We start from the raw sequence: 16,951 nt of genomic DNA, 5'->3' as shown, positions 1-16,951 counted from the left end.
AAGTTGTTATTGTAAATTAAGGCACAATGAATGAATTAAGCATTGCCCCCTTAAGTACAAACCTGCCCCAATCTCCCTGTTTCCTTTGACATCATCTCTGTGCAGTGATGACATCTAAAATCAATATTTTCAAGAACTGCAGCTTTGCTGATTGGTCCCCAACCACTGACCTAATCCAGAAAGCAAAATCTGCTACATATAAAAACTTGCAGGCAAGGAAGTAAGCTCTCAAGTGGAACTGGTCAGTGATGAGCTCTGCTCTCAAGCCCCAATTTGCTGTCACACATTATTTGGATGTGTTTTTTTCCCCTTTGGGCTTGTAAGACGACTATTTCTTACAGTTACAAACACAGCTTTGGCCCCATTCTTTAGATGTTTTGTTTTGTTGGACCTATATGACCATTACCCCTTTTGGAACGAGAATCCTAGCATCTCATGTTTTGGAAGAGAGCACAGAGATCATCAAGTCCAACTGCCTGGCCAGTGCAGATGGCCTCCCATCAAAGTAGTAATCCGGTCTGAGCCTCCTTAGCTTCTGAGATCAGATGGTTGCTTTGGCTTGTTGCCATCTACCAATGCACAGAATGCCTGCTGGGTGAGGGCATGGTAGGGGGAGGAGGAGGCTTTTGCACTTTTTTTCATTGTCCTTTTTCTCATTTTGAAATGTTGGCAGATATGCACGCAGGGGGTTGGGTGTGTTAAGTTTGATTTTTTTTAAATTTTGAACAGAAGAAATTTATTTTGGTTTCAGATGAAGTTTTTAATGAGAAAGGCTGCTGTTTGAGAACACATATCCAAACTCTCATGGGCATGTAGATATAATCACACTATTCTTTGGATCCTGATCTAGTTCGTAACACAGAACTGGCAGATATGTTCTGTTACAGCAGGAATGTATTTGTTGGTACAGCAAAAATTAGCATTGGGCATTACCACTAGAGGCTATCTGTCAAAACACAGAAATTTTTCCCAGTCTTGTGCCAATCGACTAGTATTTTCCCAAGGCATGCCATGCTTGTATCTAACTGTAGGAAACACAAACTATGCTGTTCATATTTCAGATGAGTAGCAGGTAAAGCTTACTGATAAAGCAAGGCTGGCAAATACTCTGTGCTTTAAAAGATTCTATCTTGTGGCAAAGAAGTACTGTAAATGTACAATCTATTTTTAGGAGTTGCTGACTAGGAAAATAATGTGAACCTTGTTATTCCTACACAGAATGTATTCTAAGAAAACTTTCTATGAAGCTCTCTGAAACACTTCCATGTGGTGGATGCTGCTAGTATATACTTGGTTTTATTTTCCTGAAGCAGCAGCTTTCAACAGGCTCACAAATGGTTAGTGTTGACAGTGCAGAAAAGGAAAACAAAGGTAAATGGGAGTTTAATGAGGAGAATGGCATTCATTAGAAATGAGTTACACAGATGAATGCAATTCTTTTTGTTAAAGACCAAAATGGATCTTTCAGATAGTGACATTGCATCCTGAGGCAAAGTAAAGAAAATATATGAAAAAGACACAACAAAAAGAAACAAAGACAACCTGAAATGAACTGCAGATGGTCTCAGTAAATGCCAAGGCAGATGTGAGAAGTAGTAACAAAATAAAATTCTAAACCACAAGTCTTATTTAGAGCTCTCTTTAGTCTCCAGTACATTTTATATACTGCCATTTTAACAAAACAGCAGGATAACTGCTAGGGGTGGATAATCATATTTTCATTTCCAGAGAAAATATGTACAAGTCAGCAGATTGATGTTTAAAAACTGAAGGAGTAAAAAATTAGAGGCTTGGATCATTTAGAGAGAGGGAAAATAAAGTTTGAATGATTCACTTCTACCAATTTTCAGTTTCACTTAATAACTAATCTTAGGATATTAATAACTAATCTTAGGAGAAGACAGTTAACTGAAAGTTCTCAAGAAGTATATCAAAACCAGTTTAGTTATTTGCAACTTTTATTAGTCATCTTTTCAGAGATCAAGAAAATGTACAGCAGTTCATAGCAGTTTTGTAAATTAAAAGGTCTTGATTATTTTTGCAGAAGGTTTGTGGAGCTCATGAATCTTGGTGAGCATAAACAGACTAAACAAAACATGCCTGCTTTCCCCAGTGCACTGGCACTTCCTGTGATGGTATTGGAGTATTCTGCTTTCAGCCTGGGGGTTGTAGCCATCTATTGTCAGTGGGCAAGTGGGAAATCCAGGAAGGAAACTTTCTCATGGGTGAAGCCTGAGCAGACAGGCTTCTGAGCCCCTATTCTAGCAACTTTAAGGATCTAGAACTCTGCAAATAAACATATCTAAGGGTTTATACATTATCCTCTTAGTGAGACGCCTCTTTATTCCAGCTATCCAATATCAGTAGTGGCTTCTGTTGCTAAGCACTAAAAGTAGCTGTGATGGACTGGATACTCCATTTAACCCTCACCTTGCCCCTGCATTCCTGACAAGAAGTGTTAAAGCTGTGGCCACCCACTCACTTTTCCAGCAATGCATTGCTTTTGACTTTCAACAAGAGTTTGCTCACCCCTTCTGGTCACATTGGTTGATTGCCTGGCTCATGCACCAGACTTAAATTTTCATATGCATGGAAGTGTCGAACCCTGCTGCACCATTAATGCAAATGTGTGATGGGTAATCCCCCTCCCACAGGCTCAATTCTAAACTTGGCAGAATCCATTTGAAATTAATTCTGGACTTGGCAAATGATCCATTTTTCAATAAACTCAGAAAATAGCTTTGGTTAATTTGATGCTGAATTCTAAGTCTAATTCAGACCACTGTTGTGCTTTCATCTGTGAAAGCATAGCAGGTCTGAATTCCTTTTCCCAAACTCCTTTACCTGTCTGCTGCAGCAGTTTCAAAGGCTTCTTCTTCTTGAAGCAGTGATGGAGCAAGGAAGGAAGGAAGTGTTCTCTTTCTCTCTGGCTCTTGGAAGCTGGAAAGCTGTTACAGTATCTTCCCAGGCATCAGGGATATATAGTTTCACTTGTACACCTGGAAAACTATGTTTCCCAGAATTTCTGCTGCCCAGGAAGTTCCCAAAGCAGGATTTGAAATGCCAGGGATGGGGTGTAAGAAGGAGAAAGACTTTCCCCCCATGCTGTAGCTGCAGTCACATGAGTGGGTCGGAAAACAATTTCTTATCTGCTTGAACTACAGTTGCTAGTAGTGGGGATCGCTTTGTTAGCTTTATAAGCATGCCAAATTCATATTCCAAACCAGGACATTATAAAGTTGAATTAATTGATAGACAAATGAAAAAAATGCAAAGGTCTTCACAGCATCCTGAAATGAGCATTGCATGTGTTACAGTTGAAGTACTACTAATATTTTCAAGAAAATTGGACAGAGCGTCAGTCTTGATTTTGCATGTAGAGTAGGAATACCATACATTTATTTTATTATTAATATTTTTATGTCCTGCGTTTTGGCCCACTGGTGCCCAAGGTGGCTAAATGAATACTGTACAAATACTTGTTTTTGTTAAGGGCCAGAACTTTTGTTGGTAGGAAATTTTAAATTTGTGTCCATTTAAATGAATGAACACATGCAGGCAAATGTGGTATGTTTCCATCTTGGAGAAGCAGCAACTTTAAAATAAGCCAGTGTGGTGTAGTGGTTAGAGTGCTGGACTAGGACCGGGGAGACCCGAGTTCAAATCCCCATTCAGCCATGATACTAGCTGGGTGACTCTGGGCCAGTCACTTCTTTCTCAGCATAACCTACTTCACAGGGTTGTTGTGAGGAGAAACCTAAGTATGTAGTACACTGCTCTGGGCTCCTTGGAGGAAGAGCGGGATATAAATGTAAATAATAAATAATAATAATAATAATAATTTTTAAAAATGCAGATGCATGTGGCATTCTTAATATCTGTTGTAACATTTAGAGTCTGTGGAGCAGTTGAGTTGATGACTTTCCTTTATTGCACTTTGAAGAGAATTGAGCATGGGAATCATTTTAAATGGTCTGGCCTCAGTCATACAGCATTTGGATTATCAGTTTGATGAATGTAACCAATTTTATTTTTGTGTAAATTTACAGAAGATAAAACAGATCTTGAAAACAGTGTAATGCAGAAGAAAATTAAAATCCCCAAGCTATCTCTGAATCACCTAGAAGAAATAGGGGAAATTACAGATTATGGGGATGAAGATGTGGAACTTAGACACTGTAAGGTATTGAAGCCTTATTTGTTTGCCTTTTTCTTTAATTTTTGAAGAGCTTAACTCTACAACAAATCATCATTTCAGACTGGTTTCAGTCCTTAGAGGAAAGCACACAGAAAAAGTTGGGAAACTAGTGGGTGTTTGATCATGATGGAAAGACCTAAACTGCTTTAAATGTCACATTTTCTAAATGCATCTGTTTCATTCTGTATGTACAAGCTAATTTTGTAATTGTTGGGTAGTTTCACTTTGGCCCAAAAGAGTGTGAAGGAAGAAAAACAGAGTCGGCTGTAGGTCTTTCTGAACCAGGAGTTATCAGAGTTCTAAATCATTTTGGGTTGTAAATTTAACAAACTGTCGAGGCTGCCTTTTCTTTCCTCAGTGACCTTTGCTAGGCTTGCACAGTGTCCTCAAATGTTCTTCTCTTTTCAGGAGTTGAGTTCAGTTATAGTATACTGAACTGGCATTTTCTAAATGTGGCTCATGGATAAGGGTTAGAACTCTTTTGTGTTTACTCCTTGTGTCTAGGGTTTGGTGGCATCATTTGCCTTTTAAACTGTGGTTGGCATCTGGAGTGGTGCTTGAGCAACAATTATCCCCACCCCCTCCTCTTCTCCATCCCCCTGAGAGCCTCAAAAAGCCATTCCTAAGTTTGTGGGCACCCTCATCAATGGTGTCGTGTCGACCGGGGTGGGGGTGCAATCCCCAGAAACTGGGGTGAAGGCACTTTCCACATGCAGAGTTCTGTCTTTTATAGAAGTTGTTTAAAGTTCAAACATACTACAACCAATAAAAACTAAATGCTTCTGTTAATTTTTTTTTAAAATTAAAACAATATTTGTGCCTTCAAGAAAGAGATATGAATATGTTTGGGTTACTCCTATAAAGACCAAGGGTAAACTAATACATGCAGAAGTGAAGCCTTAGTAAAGCTATGATAATATATAGCTTTACCAAGGTTTCATTCTTGCTTGTATTAGCAATGTTCTCTCTGTCCATTTAATGTGTTATATCGCATACAGTTGTATATGTGCATTTGTGTTTGTAAATCCCTAAGGGACAGAACATGGAAAAGTGTAAGGGATACAAATTCATTCTAATCATGGAATCATTGCTTGGCCACAGAATCAGCTTCAGTTTTTCAATGGTAGACAAGAACCATAGTGAGCTACTTCCACATTGTAAGTGGAAAGTATCACACAGAAAACTAGTGGCATGGTTCATATGATGCTGTATAGTGCACTTAGGTGGCTGGGTAGACAGGAAAAATCTTGTACTCATAGTTACTTTAGTCTCACCATCTAGAAACTGCCCTTTTGTAATGGATTTAGGTTGCCCATTCCTCTGAACTTGGGCTGAATTTTGTCTTGCTGCTTCTTTTTTTTTTAAAGCAGGTGCATTTAAAGATGCATTGCTAAAGTGGATCTCTGTATCCTACCTATTTAAGAATATGTTACTGTAATTCTTGCTTTTGAGTTAATTCTTGCTAGTTAGTTAATTTAGTTAGGCAACAAGATTCAAATTGACTGTAAGAGATTCATGATTTAATGAAATGATGAGTAGAAGTCTTGTTTTAATAATGCACAGTAGACCATACAATGTGCATAACATGCATTCCCCCCATATTTCATTTATGGATAAATTGTGTATGGAGCCTAATTTTTCGCTCATTAGCAGCATATTTGGGGGGGGGGGGGTGCCAACATTTTCTTAATTTATACAACTATGGGGTACTGTGCAGTATCAGCCATGTATCTACTGGGACTATGTTTCTGAGGTAAAACGTTTACCTGCTCCCTGCTTGCTTATCAATACTGCTATTCATGGCTCCTGGCAGATGTGCATTTTCACTTCATGAAAAGTAGATGGAGAGTAAGGCCACATGTATAGAGAGAGGGGAAGAGAGAAGGCGGGGATCACATGTGTGGTTCTAATAGCATTATTTGACTTGGTGACAGGATTCTCATATAGAGAACCCAGATATACAAAGCTAGTAAGTACAAAAATAGCCTACACAACAGATACTCAGATTGTGTATGTTTCACTGAAGCTGAAACAAAAGAAGAGCTGACAGAAAAAGCTAATTCTATATGATGAGCACAGCATTCAATCCAGGTATAGCTTGGGCAATTTTTAGGTCAGTGGTTGACTTGGTTTACTCAAGGAAATCTCATTGAAATTAAAAGGACAAGTTAGGCATGCCTAATTTGTTCTTTTAATTTTACTGAGACTTCAAGTAAATTTAGTAAGGATGTTAGCCATTATATTAAAAATATTTATTGTAGCTACATTGAACACTTAGGTGGGGCCTCCAGTGATTTCTCATCCAACGACAATCAGATCTGCACTCAGCTTCAGCAGTGCTGCAGTATCAGATGCCCCCTACCATTCACTGGCTGACATCCAGACTACTGAACCAGGCATGGAACTAAGCTCTGCACCTGCAATAGGAGCCTTCCTAAGGCAGCTCCTAGTGTGCAGTAAGGTGGGCAAATCTGGGAAATGCTACCTTGCAAATGGGCCCCTGCATGGCTGGGTCATGACCCAGGCCACACAGAGGCCCATTGTGCACATGTGGTGGCCTCCAAAATGGCTGCCATGAGGGGGAAGGCCCGGAATGGGCTGAAGAACACCCAAACCAGGAGAGTTTTGCCACAAGAAAGGCCGGTGGGGGAAGGAGGGAACCTTAGTGGAAAGTTCCCTCCCCCGGGGCCTTGGAGAAGCTTTATAAATAAAATCCTTCTTAAAATGGCCTGTATTGGGCATATAAATGAGATCAGTCAATTTTTCCATATAGGTAGAAATTTCATGCAACTTCTGTGCATGAAATTGTGTGTTTGCATCATGTTTGTTACAGTCACGTCTTAGTTCTGACTGATACTGAACATTCATACAACAACATGGTAGTGACAGCCTATACTATTTAGAGTGTTAGAGATTGCAGACTATCATCCTATACATCAGAGTTTGACAGATTGCAGGCACCAGGAAGCCATGGCACCTATAAGTTTAACCATGATGCTTAGACTAGGATATTCAAACACAGTTTTTTAAAATAAAATATTTATTTGTCCCAGGCAGCCCTGTATTGGTAAGGGGGAGAGGCACCTATTTACCCTCCCCCTCCACAATGTCCATCATAAAGTCCAGTAATTTTGTCAGGTTCCATTGTCTGGTTCCTAAATTTTTGGCCTGGCTCCTAGATCCAAAGAAAAATTTGTCAAGGCCTGCTGTACATAAATGTATCAGAAGGTTTTCTGAAGTGTGTGTTCCCCTTACCACCAGAAGCTCCCCCCCCCCCCGAATTGTAATAATTTGATCTTTTCCACCCATTTTAATATCTTGAGAACAATCAGCTGGACTATTGCATATTCTTTATGCTGCTTAGCAGGAAACCTGTCTATGCAAAAGCCCAGATGGAGTTATTTATATTTTGCTGAAAGATTAGCCCTATCTATTAAGTTATGTCTACATGCTCACCAAATGTTGAAGTAATCTTCTGTGGTTCTTTGATAAAAACCATGCCATCAAATTTATTCTACTATTTTTTGAAAATTTTTGAAGACAATATTTATATCTAGACAGAAGAGGGCCAAGAGCTGGCTTTTTGGGATGTGCCAGAGTACCCATAGCACTACCAAGACAGTGTGCAGCTATTCCCAAAGGGTACCAAGATTGTCCGCAAATGATCCCACTGTGGCTTATTAGAAGCTTTGGCACACAGTTTCTGGTTACAGTGTAAAATATTTGCAGAAATGAGAGCAGCTGCCACACTTGTAGTATAGGCCACCTGGGTATGCAGGATGGGGAAATCCTCCTGCTTCCAGCTCCTGCCATGGCGGCACCACTCGTGTGGATACGCGGTAGGGTGGAGTGGAGGACAGCTGCTGCATGTCTGCTGGGGAAGGCATGCAAGCTCCTACCTTCTCCGCAGCCCATCGCAGCAGCTGCCAGAGGTTGTGCGAAATACCTCTATGTGTAGTTAGACTTATGCAGAGGTCTGAAATTGAATATATTGGACCATCTTGAAGGTCATGAAAATACATATTTTCTGTACTGGCTTCTTAGTTTTCTGAATTAATGTGGAGAAGATCTTTTTTGCTTGCATACCTTTGCAGCAGCGCTGCTCAACTTCGGCCCTCCTGCAGATGTAGCCCTACAATTCCATAATCCCTGGCTATTGATTGTTGTGGCTGGGAATTATAGGAGTTGTAGTCCAAAAACAGCTGGAGGACTGAAGTTGAGCAGCCCTACTTTGGAGTCATACCTGCTATCTCATAGGAACATAGGAAGCTGCTATATACTGAGTCAAACCACTGGTCTATCTAGCTCAATATTGTCTTCACAGACTGGCAGCAGCTTCTCCAAGGTTGCAGGCAGGAATCTCTCTCAGCCCTATCTTGGAGAAGCCAGGGAAGGAACTTGAAACTGGCTCCATCCCCTGAGGGGAATATCTTATAGTGCTCACACTTCTAGTCTCCCATTTATATGCAACGAGGGTGGACCCTGCTTAGCTAAGGGGGCAAGTTATGCTTGCTACCACAAGACCAGCTCTCCTCTCCTTGATGTGTATTTCATCATGGAGGGAAGAAGAGTTCATCCTCTGGTGAACTGTAGAAGGGTTGTTACAGGCAAGCCATGACTTATTTTGAATTTTTATTCCAGGTTTCTTCAATACCCTGATTGTATGTAGTGGAAGACCTTCTGTTCCTATTTTTAATTTGAACTGTCCAAATACTTTATAGTATTCTGGGTTTTATAGTGACTAGTGATGAGCAAGTTTCCTCGCCCCATGCCACTGTGAGTTTGGTTTTTCTGAGCTTTCTCTACTGAAGAAACTTGGAGTATTTCTGAGCTCCCACAAAAAAAGCTTGGAAAAGCCAAGTCTGGTGGAGCATATCCCTAGCCCTTCCTCACCCACCACCACTTCTCAAATGAAACATATCCTTGCAACGGGAGAGAGCAGAAAAACTAGTGCTGGGAAGGGCTTGCTGGAGACAATGGAGGCCTTACATACCTTATCAAGGTGTGTATAGTTGCCTGCCTGGGTAGATGGACAATTCCATAAAATAATAATTCCCTCTGCTTCAGTGAATAGTAAACCATGGGAAACTACAAGCCACAGTCTCTGGGTAATCAGGACTTAAGGATGAGACTTACAAGGCCTCTCCTGTTTCCAGAGACCCAAACTAAGCTTGTTTGAGGAGAGGAAACTGAGAGGGAGGGCTAGCTGTTGGTGGTTGTAACCTCATTACTATCCAGATCCATGTTTCAGAGGGGATCGGGCTCAGCTCATAATGGGCCATGGATATGCAAAATTCACCAGAGTTGCCATTTCATGAGCCGCCCAGAGATGTTAGTTTGGGCGGGGTATAAATTTGATTGATTGATTGATTGATTGATTGATAGGTAGGTAAATAAATAAATAAATAAATAAATAAATAGTTTGCCAATTGTACAACAAGCACCCCAGAATAATGAATGAATAGTTGAAAGCTGCAAAACCACAGAAAGATAATGAATTGCTATGATAAACAGCAGACAAATAATCATAACAAAACATCCAACAGTTTGGTTCTTTCTCTTGATAGATTCTTTGTATTCTATGATGCACATATATTGTGAACCGCCCTGGGACTTTTTTGTATGGGGCTGTATATAAATGTACTAAAAAAATAAATTAAATAATCCTTGATTATAGATCAAGAAAGAAGTAGTAAGAACATGCTACTAGTTTGATTTTATTATTTATAGTCTATAGATACTGATTTCATTTGTCTGTTGATAATGTTTTCAGTAAACCTTTCAGAAGTTGCATGCTCTTATATATGATTTTTCATATTACAGTTATTATAGTGGCCATTTGGAACATATTCAGTAATCTTAAGAATTAACCTGTGTCTAATTGATGGTATTGCAAAGTAGAATCTCTAAATCTTTTTTTCAAAGTACATCTAAAAGTGAAACATAGGTGTGAAATTCATCAAGATGTGACTTGTCTTTGGAATAGATTTGTTGTTTTTATCATATATTGATTGAATAAATAAAATGATTTGACCAAATTCAAGGTGATCAATTGTATCCAAAAAATATTACCTCTATGCTGTTGGATGTCTCAGTTATTGAAAAGTAAAGGGCAGCAGATCTTGAAATAATATAGTTAGTTACTCTGAAGCTTGATATAACAACTTACTCATTCAAGAACTGCATATAAAATATAATTTAAAATATGTATTAAAATACATCAGTTCAATTATCCATAAGAACAGCCCTGCTGGATCAGGCCCATCTAGTCCAGCATCCTGTTTAACACAGTTGCCCACCAGATGCCTCTGAGAAGTCCATAAGCAAGAGGTGAGGACATGCCCTCTCTCTCCTGCTGTTGCTCCTCTACATTTGATATTTAGAGGCATCTTGCCTCTGAGGCTGGAGGTGGCCAATAGCCATCAGACTAGTAACCAATATCCTCCATGAATTTATCTAAACCCCTTTTAAAGCCATCCAAGCTAATGGCCATCACCATATCCCATGGCAGAGAATTCCATAGATTAGATGTTAATTATGCACTAAGTCAAAAAGTCCTTCCTTCTGTTGCTCCTAAATTTCCTGGCAATCAGTTTTGATGGGATGACCCCTGATTCTAATGTTGTGAGAGAGGGAGAAATATTTATCTCTATCCACTCTCTCTACTCCGTGAATTATTTTATACACTTCTATCATGTCTCCCTGTAGTCGCCTCTTTTCCAAACTAAAAAGCCCCAGGTGTTGTAGCCTTGCCTCATGAAGAAGGTGCTCTAGACCCCTGATCATCTTGGTTGCCCTTTTCTGCACCTTTTCCAGTTGTACAGTGCCTTTCCTAAGATACAGTGACCAGCATGCAGTACTCCAAATGTAACCACACCATATATTTGTATAAAGGCATTATGATAATAGCATTTTAATTCACCTAAATAACACTGCTTTCCGATGACATGTGCAGTTGCCATTTTTTTAAGCATTATTGTAACAAAAAATGTCTTTTATTCTCCATCTGCTTTTTGTGGAGTTAAACTGGGGTACACATTTGCAAGGAGCCTTGAGTACTAGTACGGATAAACAATGGCAGGTGTTTTATGCTGAAATGTTACCTCAGTAGAGTGTACAATACCTGATAGCATGCTAAACAGTAGAAACCTTGGTATACAATATGCAGCTGAATAAGCCAAAACTCTGGACTCTCTAAGCAAGATCTGAAAAGAAATGTATGTACATATTTTGCATTTTTGCATTTTAAACATGGTGGTCCACATACACAGTGAAATGGTTGAGTTTTGACCTGCACTGCTGCATGTGTGTAAATACCATTGGAGCTGTTGGGAAACAGGGCAGTTCTACTCCGACAGTTGTGCTCTCAAATGCGCTTGTGTGCATGCAGTGTGACAACCATTATTTCCAATGGGCATAACACATCTGCATTTGTGCAGCTTAAGTTGGAACAAAACCTCCCTGTTCTGCAATAGGCCCAGTGATGTTTACACACATGCAGCAGTGTGGCCTGGTGCTCAGCTGCCAGCATTATGCTGCATGGTATGTGACCCAATGCTTCTGCTCATTATTTCTTTAAATTGTGCATTGCTTTCAGCTATTTTGTTGGTCTCAAAGTAGCAAAAGCCATGAGAATTGCTAGCCATGTATTCTCATGCCAGCAGAGTGGGAAGTGGAGTGGGGTAATCAGTTTTAGGGGTGCATCTTGAAAATTATTCCCCCCCCCCGCAAAACAGCAGGGAATGTTTCAGAGCGCTTTTGACTAAAGAGGTAGGGAGCTATTTGCTGCCTAAATGATATTGAGGAAAATTCTAGCACTAAAGGTTTATTTAAAAATAATTTCTTGGATATTAATTTCTTGAATATTAAAGTTCATTCAAAAGATACAAAGCTCCACCAGGACTTAGAGTTCATGGAGACCTGCCACATTCTCTTTATTGTACAACAAATGTGTGTACTAGACAATTCCTATAGCCAGTTGTCATCAGATTTTGCCCAACCTTGATAACTAGTCTAAATTTGTGCTTGCCACCAACTCTGCTCAGCTCCACACTGGGTTAGGGTCTCATTCCTGTTGGACTGAGTTTTGGAGAAGCTTGGAAAGTACTAAGATGTTTTTGCTGCTTTCTGAGACTAGGGGCCAGTTCACATGCACACTTTAGCTGCAGTTAAGCTGCTAGAGCTTTTAACTTTAGTACGCCTGAATGCACAAAACCCCTGTTAAGCCTCAAAAGTTAACTCCAGTTTGCCCTGACAAACTCCATTTGGGTCCTGAGGTTTTCTCAGTGGTTCGCCACTGGTAACTGTGGTTTTGCCACCGAAGCATCACACCTGAAGGCAGACTCTTCCCTAACTGCAGTTATGCACTTCTTTCTGACAGCAATTGCCTCTCGGAGATTCAGCATTTTCCCCACATTCTTCCCTCTCTTCTCTGTTCTGTTGTAAAAGTTAAAGAGACACAAACCTCCTACTAATTCCTGCTGCAAGGCACTGTAAAGTCTTTTGTTTCCCAGTAAAGTAAAAACATTCTATATCCATTGTGTTTCTTTCAGTTACAAGTGCGGAGCATGCGTTTATACACACACGCACCCTAAAATCAAGCCACACTTCTACAGCTACAATCCTGTGCACTCCTACTTAAGAGGAAGCCCATTGAACTAAACCATTTACTTCTGAGTAATCCCAGCAAGCCTGCAAACTCTTCTGGGATTACTCAGAAGTAAATGATTTAGTTCAATGGGCTTCCTCTTAAAGTAAGAACAGTTCTCTCTCCCTGCCCTGGACTGCTCCATTGCTTGCTTGCTTGAAAGCGGATAGGAGAACACAAAGCGGGTGGGGGAAAGGACTGCATTGAATGGCTCTCTCTGCTGCTGTGTCTCCTTTAAAAAGTGGGGGGGGGCGGAAGGAGAGGAAAAGTTAATTGCTTTGTAGAGAATAAGGAGGGGACCTTGCATGCTGTTTTCACCGCCACCCCTTCCCCCCTCCTCCTCTCTGCACTTTGTGGAGGAAGCAGCCCTGGACTCATGTGTGAACTGCCCCATAAAAACCCTTTTGATTTACCCACATCTATTGGTACAACGGTGTGTATTTCTCCTTCCCTCCCTTTCCGTCTGCTCCCCTTCTCACGCTTTCTCTTTCCCTCTGTGCCTCCTTTCTTTTCTCACCTCCCCCCCAGCCAGCACAGCATGCAAAGGCTGGCTTGAGGAGGAAAGGTTGGGCTTGGGGGCGGGGTGGGAACTGGGAAATATGTTTGTAAAATACTAAATCTCAAAAAAATTACAAAAAATAATTAATTGGGATAGCATAGCTAGGGGCTGAGTGAGGAAAGGGTTAAGGTGTCACCTGCCTGAGGAAGCTAGTGGAGCGCAAAGGACATTCCCCCCCCCCCCCGCTTTGAGATTGTGGCCAATCACAGCCACTTTGCTGATAATGTTTGCTTTGCCAACAGCCAGGCTGTGGAGCTTTCTGGGATGTCCTGGAACTGTAGTTCTGTGAGTTGTATGTCTGCGACTCAAACGAGTTTGGAATTTTAACTACAGTTAGTGTTAACTGTGTTAAAGTGTACATTTGAAGCCAGCCTCAGTGTGAGCTCTGGGAGATCCCTGACCCTTTTCAAGATGCTGGAAAAGAGCACCAGACAAAGCATTCCTTGTACCAGCGTCTTTGCCTTTTACACCTGAATCAGTGTGTGTATTTTAAGACTTTTGGTAGTGTAATGTAATAAAGTGCAGCTGCTTTGAAGCTTTGTGGTAACATTTATTCAACTGCTTGGTGCAATACAAATAATTTTATCTTTTCTATATTTCACAATGCATATTTTCCCATTGAGAATTGTAGAGAGCCCCTATTTTTATTAAATGTAGAGCTCTGAGAACTGTTTCATGTCCTGGATTATTAATGCAATGTTTCGTTGTAATGCATAGAGACAAGATGGGAGGAAACAAAGTGAAGGTACACACAAAAGCATTGAAGCAGTTGTTGCGCGCCTTGAAAAGCAAAATGGAATGAGTCTCAGTAGCAATTCCAGTCCTGAGGCAACATTTATGGAAACTTCAGAAAGGATGAACAATATGGACGATGCTGTAGTTCCTCGGGTTCTTTATGAAGAATTGCTGAGAAGCTATCAGCAGCAGCAGGAAGAAATGAGACACATTCAACAAGAACTTGAGAGAACAAGGAGGCAGCTTGTTCAGCAAGCAAAAAAGCTAAAGGAGTATGGGACATTAGTGTCAGAAATGAAAGAGCTCAGAGACTTGAACAGACGGCTACAGGATGTACTGCTTCTCAGATTAGGCAGCGGTAAGTGCTTGAATATATATGGGATATATTCTTAAATAGTCATTAAATTTTATCCTAAGAGGGATTGAAATAGTCAGAAAAGAATCCAAGTATATATTTATGTACTAATTAACCTTCTGCCATATCCGCCAAAAATTCTGTCTGTTCACTTTGTTTGATATGTATGATAGGAGACCTTCACTCTAGTAAAATTGCATTAGTTTTTCCAAAGGGCAATGCACATTCATAGGGCAGTGTAACTGTGGAGAATTGCCCAGATAATTCTCTTGGGAGGAGGCCTATAAAACAAAATGCAGGCCTTCCTGGGGAAAGGATTAAATGAATTCTTTGAGTAAGAAGGTGCCTCTAAGGAATGGGGCCATAACTTAGTGGTAGACTACACACACAAGGTTCAGTTCCTGGAATCTTGAGTCTTAAGGACCTTAGGTAGCAATTAATAAGAGAGACCCGGAGAGCTGCTACCAGTCAAAATAATCAGTACTGAGCAAGCTGGACCAAGGGTCTAATTCAATATCTGTGAACATGTTAAATCTTTTGATATTTTTCTTCACAGTATATGTATAAACAGACTTTTTAAACTGGTGATCTGGTCCTTATAACATTCCTGTGATATCTGGTATTGTAGCTTAAGTAGTGGGACTTTGTGGAATGCCATTAAGACATTTGACATAGATTAAATCTAGGTTTAATCAAAATTATATTAGTTCAAAATATGTGTGTGTGTGTGTGTGTGTGTGTGTGTGTGTGTGTATACACATGCATATGTGTGTGCGCTCTCTCTCTCTCGCGCTCTCTCTCTCTCTCTCTATATATATATATGAAGTAAGAGTCTTTTTTTGTTCATCCTATAACAGCTTCATTGAGTGTATTTTTACATCAGTCTAGAATTCTGCTATGAATCTGCATAATAATTGCACTTTATTGGTGGTTTTCATATATTGTCAAATTCACTCCTATGGCCAAACTAGGAATTAGATGAAACACATGGCTGCCACTGAAACAGTCAAATTTGTAGCTGCATTCTCCTACAAAGTCTAATGAAACTTACCCATATTTTGACAGTAAAATGCTCCATCTTCCCCCACCACCTGCAACCTGCCCACGTGCTGAAGTGTTCATTGGTGCTACTCTCGATGTCCAACTATTAGAGTAGGAATGAGGACAGGACCTTCTTGGTGGTGTGCAGCCTATAGAATTCCCATCCTTTTCCCCTTCTGTAAGAAAGAGGTTTTTTTATTTGGGGAGGCATAAGTGAACCTTCTTTCTAGTTTATTCTGTTGTACCTGGTATTTTGGTCAAGGGGTTGTATGTTTTTTAATTGTGTTAAGCTATTTTTGTTAGCTGCCTTGTATACTTTTAGTAGAAAAATGAGCTATAAATATCTTAAGGTTGTGAAGGATAATTATTCAAGTAAACAGTGCTTAAACTTGCAGAACAGGATGACGAGGAGTACCATCACTAATTTTGTTTCTCTTTCTAGCTACCTGTACTTGAAGAGTTTTTCTGTTTTCCTGTGTTTTTCTTGGATTCCTTTTTCCTGATCTATTTATTTATCTGATTCATATCCTGCTTTATATCCAAAAAAGGGATTTCATAGCAGTTAATAACTTAGTTATAATCATCTTCTCTAGATCTATGTATATATACTCTCTACTCTTCCATTCATTTGCCAACTATATTAATTACTTCTATTCGCAAGGTTCTGTTCTTATCCATTCAATTATTTTGGTTAGTTTTCTTGAAAGTTGTGACAGATCTTATTCTTAGTATCTAATGTATTTTCTGCTAGAAAATTCTAAGAAAATGTTGTTTTCATTCTTTCCTCTGAACATGATAGTACATTTTCCTATTTGATATTCCCCTACTTATTCCTCTTTGAGGTTTCATTTAGCTCTGCAGGGATGTATAACTGGCGCTTCTTGCATTCTCCAGAATTGTGCAAATGGGTTGTTTGAAGAAAATATAAAAGTGTGAGATTATTTTTTCCTCCTATGTTTTAGAGCATGTTAATGTCTAAAATCTGGCAGTTCTATATTTTGACAAATAAGACTCCTTACGGTAATTGCCAATTACATTAAATATGAGCAGGATTGATGTTTTTTTCTGGTTAGTACAATATAATATGCAGTAATAAAACATGGTTATAAAATATTTAGAATAGAAGTTTAATTTTTAAAGAAAACAGCAGATCTATCAAACATTAATTCACTGTAACATTTTAAAAATTTAGTTTACATATTGTCAACTTAAACTAAATTATCATAGTGTTTGTATAGCCCTTTTAGGAGAAGGAACTATTAGCAAGTATTTACATTTTATTTATTTTTATTTTTATACACTAGTTTTCAAGAATGATTACCAAAACAGCATTCATGCACACAATATATTAGGGACATGTAAGTGTGTTAGGCAGTTTATTATTAGGCCTCTGTCACTGATATAGTCTAGGTTCCA

The 16,951-nt window shown here is 39.6% G+C and overlaps 2 protein-coding genes across 4 annotated transcripts in view; both read left to right on the top strand.

Annotated features, from left to right (window-relative positions):
* The window catches only part of AGBL4 (AGBL carboxypeptidase 4), a 1,553,201-nt gene that overhangs the window by 936,645 nt on the left and 599,605 nt on the right, over nt 1-16,951 (top strand). The window lies entirely within an intron of this gene.
* BEND5 (BEN domain containing 5) overlaps nt 1-16,951 on the top strand; it is a 70,176-nt gene that overhangs the window by 26,122 nt on the left and 27,103 nt on the right. The window contains exons 2-3 of one of the 2 annotated variants that reach the window (XM_053245328.1): nt 4,050-4,183; nt 14,122-14,497. In XM_053245328.1, coding sequence (XP_053101303.1) covers nt 4,050-4,183; nt 14,122-14,497 — 510 coding nt within the window. The remainder of the gene's footprint in view (nt 1-4,049; nt 4,184-14,121; nt 14,498-16,951) is intronic. The other variant, XM_053245330.1, reaches the window with a different exon arrangement.

The sequence above is a fragment of the Hemicordylus capensis genome, chromosome 4, assembly GCF_027244095.1.
Source record: "Hemicordylus capensis ecotype Gifberg chromosome 4, rHemCap1.1.pri, whole genome shotgun sequence".
Classification (NCBI taxonomy): Eukaryota; Metazoa; Chordata; class Lepidosauria; order Squamata; family Cordylidae; genus Hemicordylus; species Hemicordylus capensis.
This window is presented reverse-complemented; position numbering and strand designations above follow the sequence as displayed.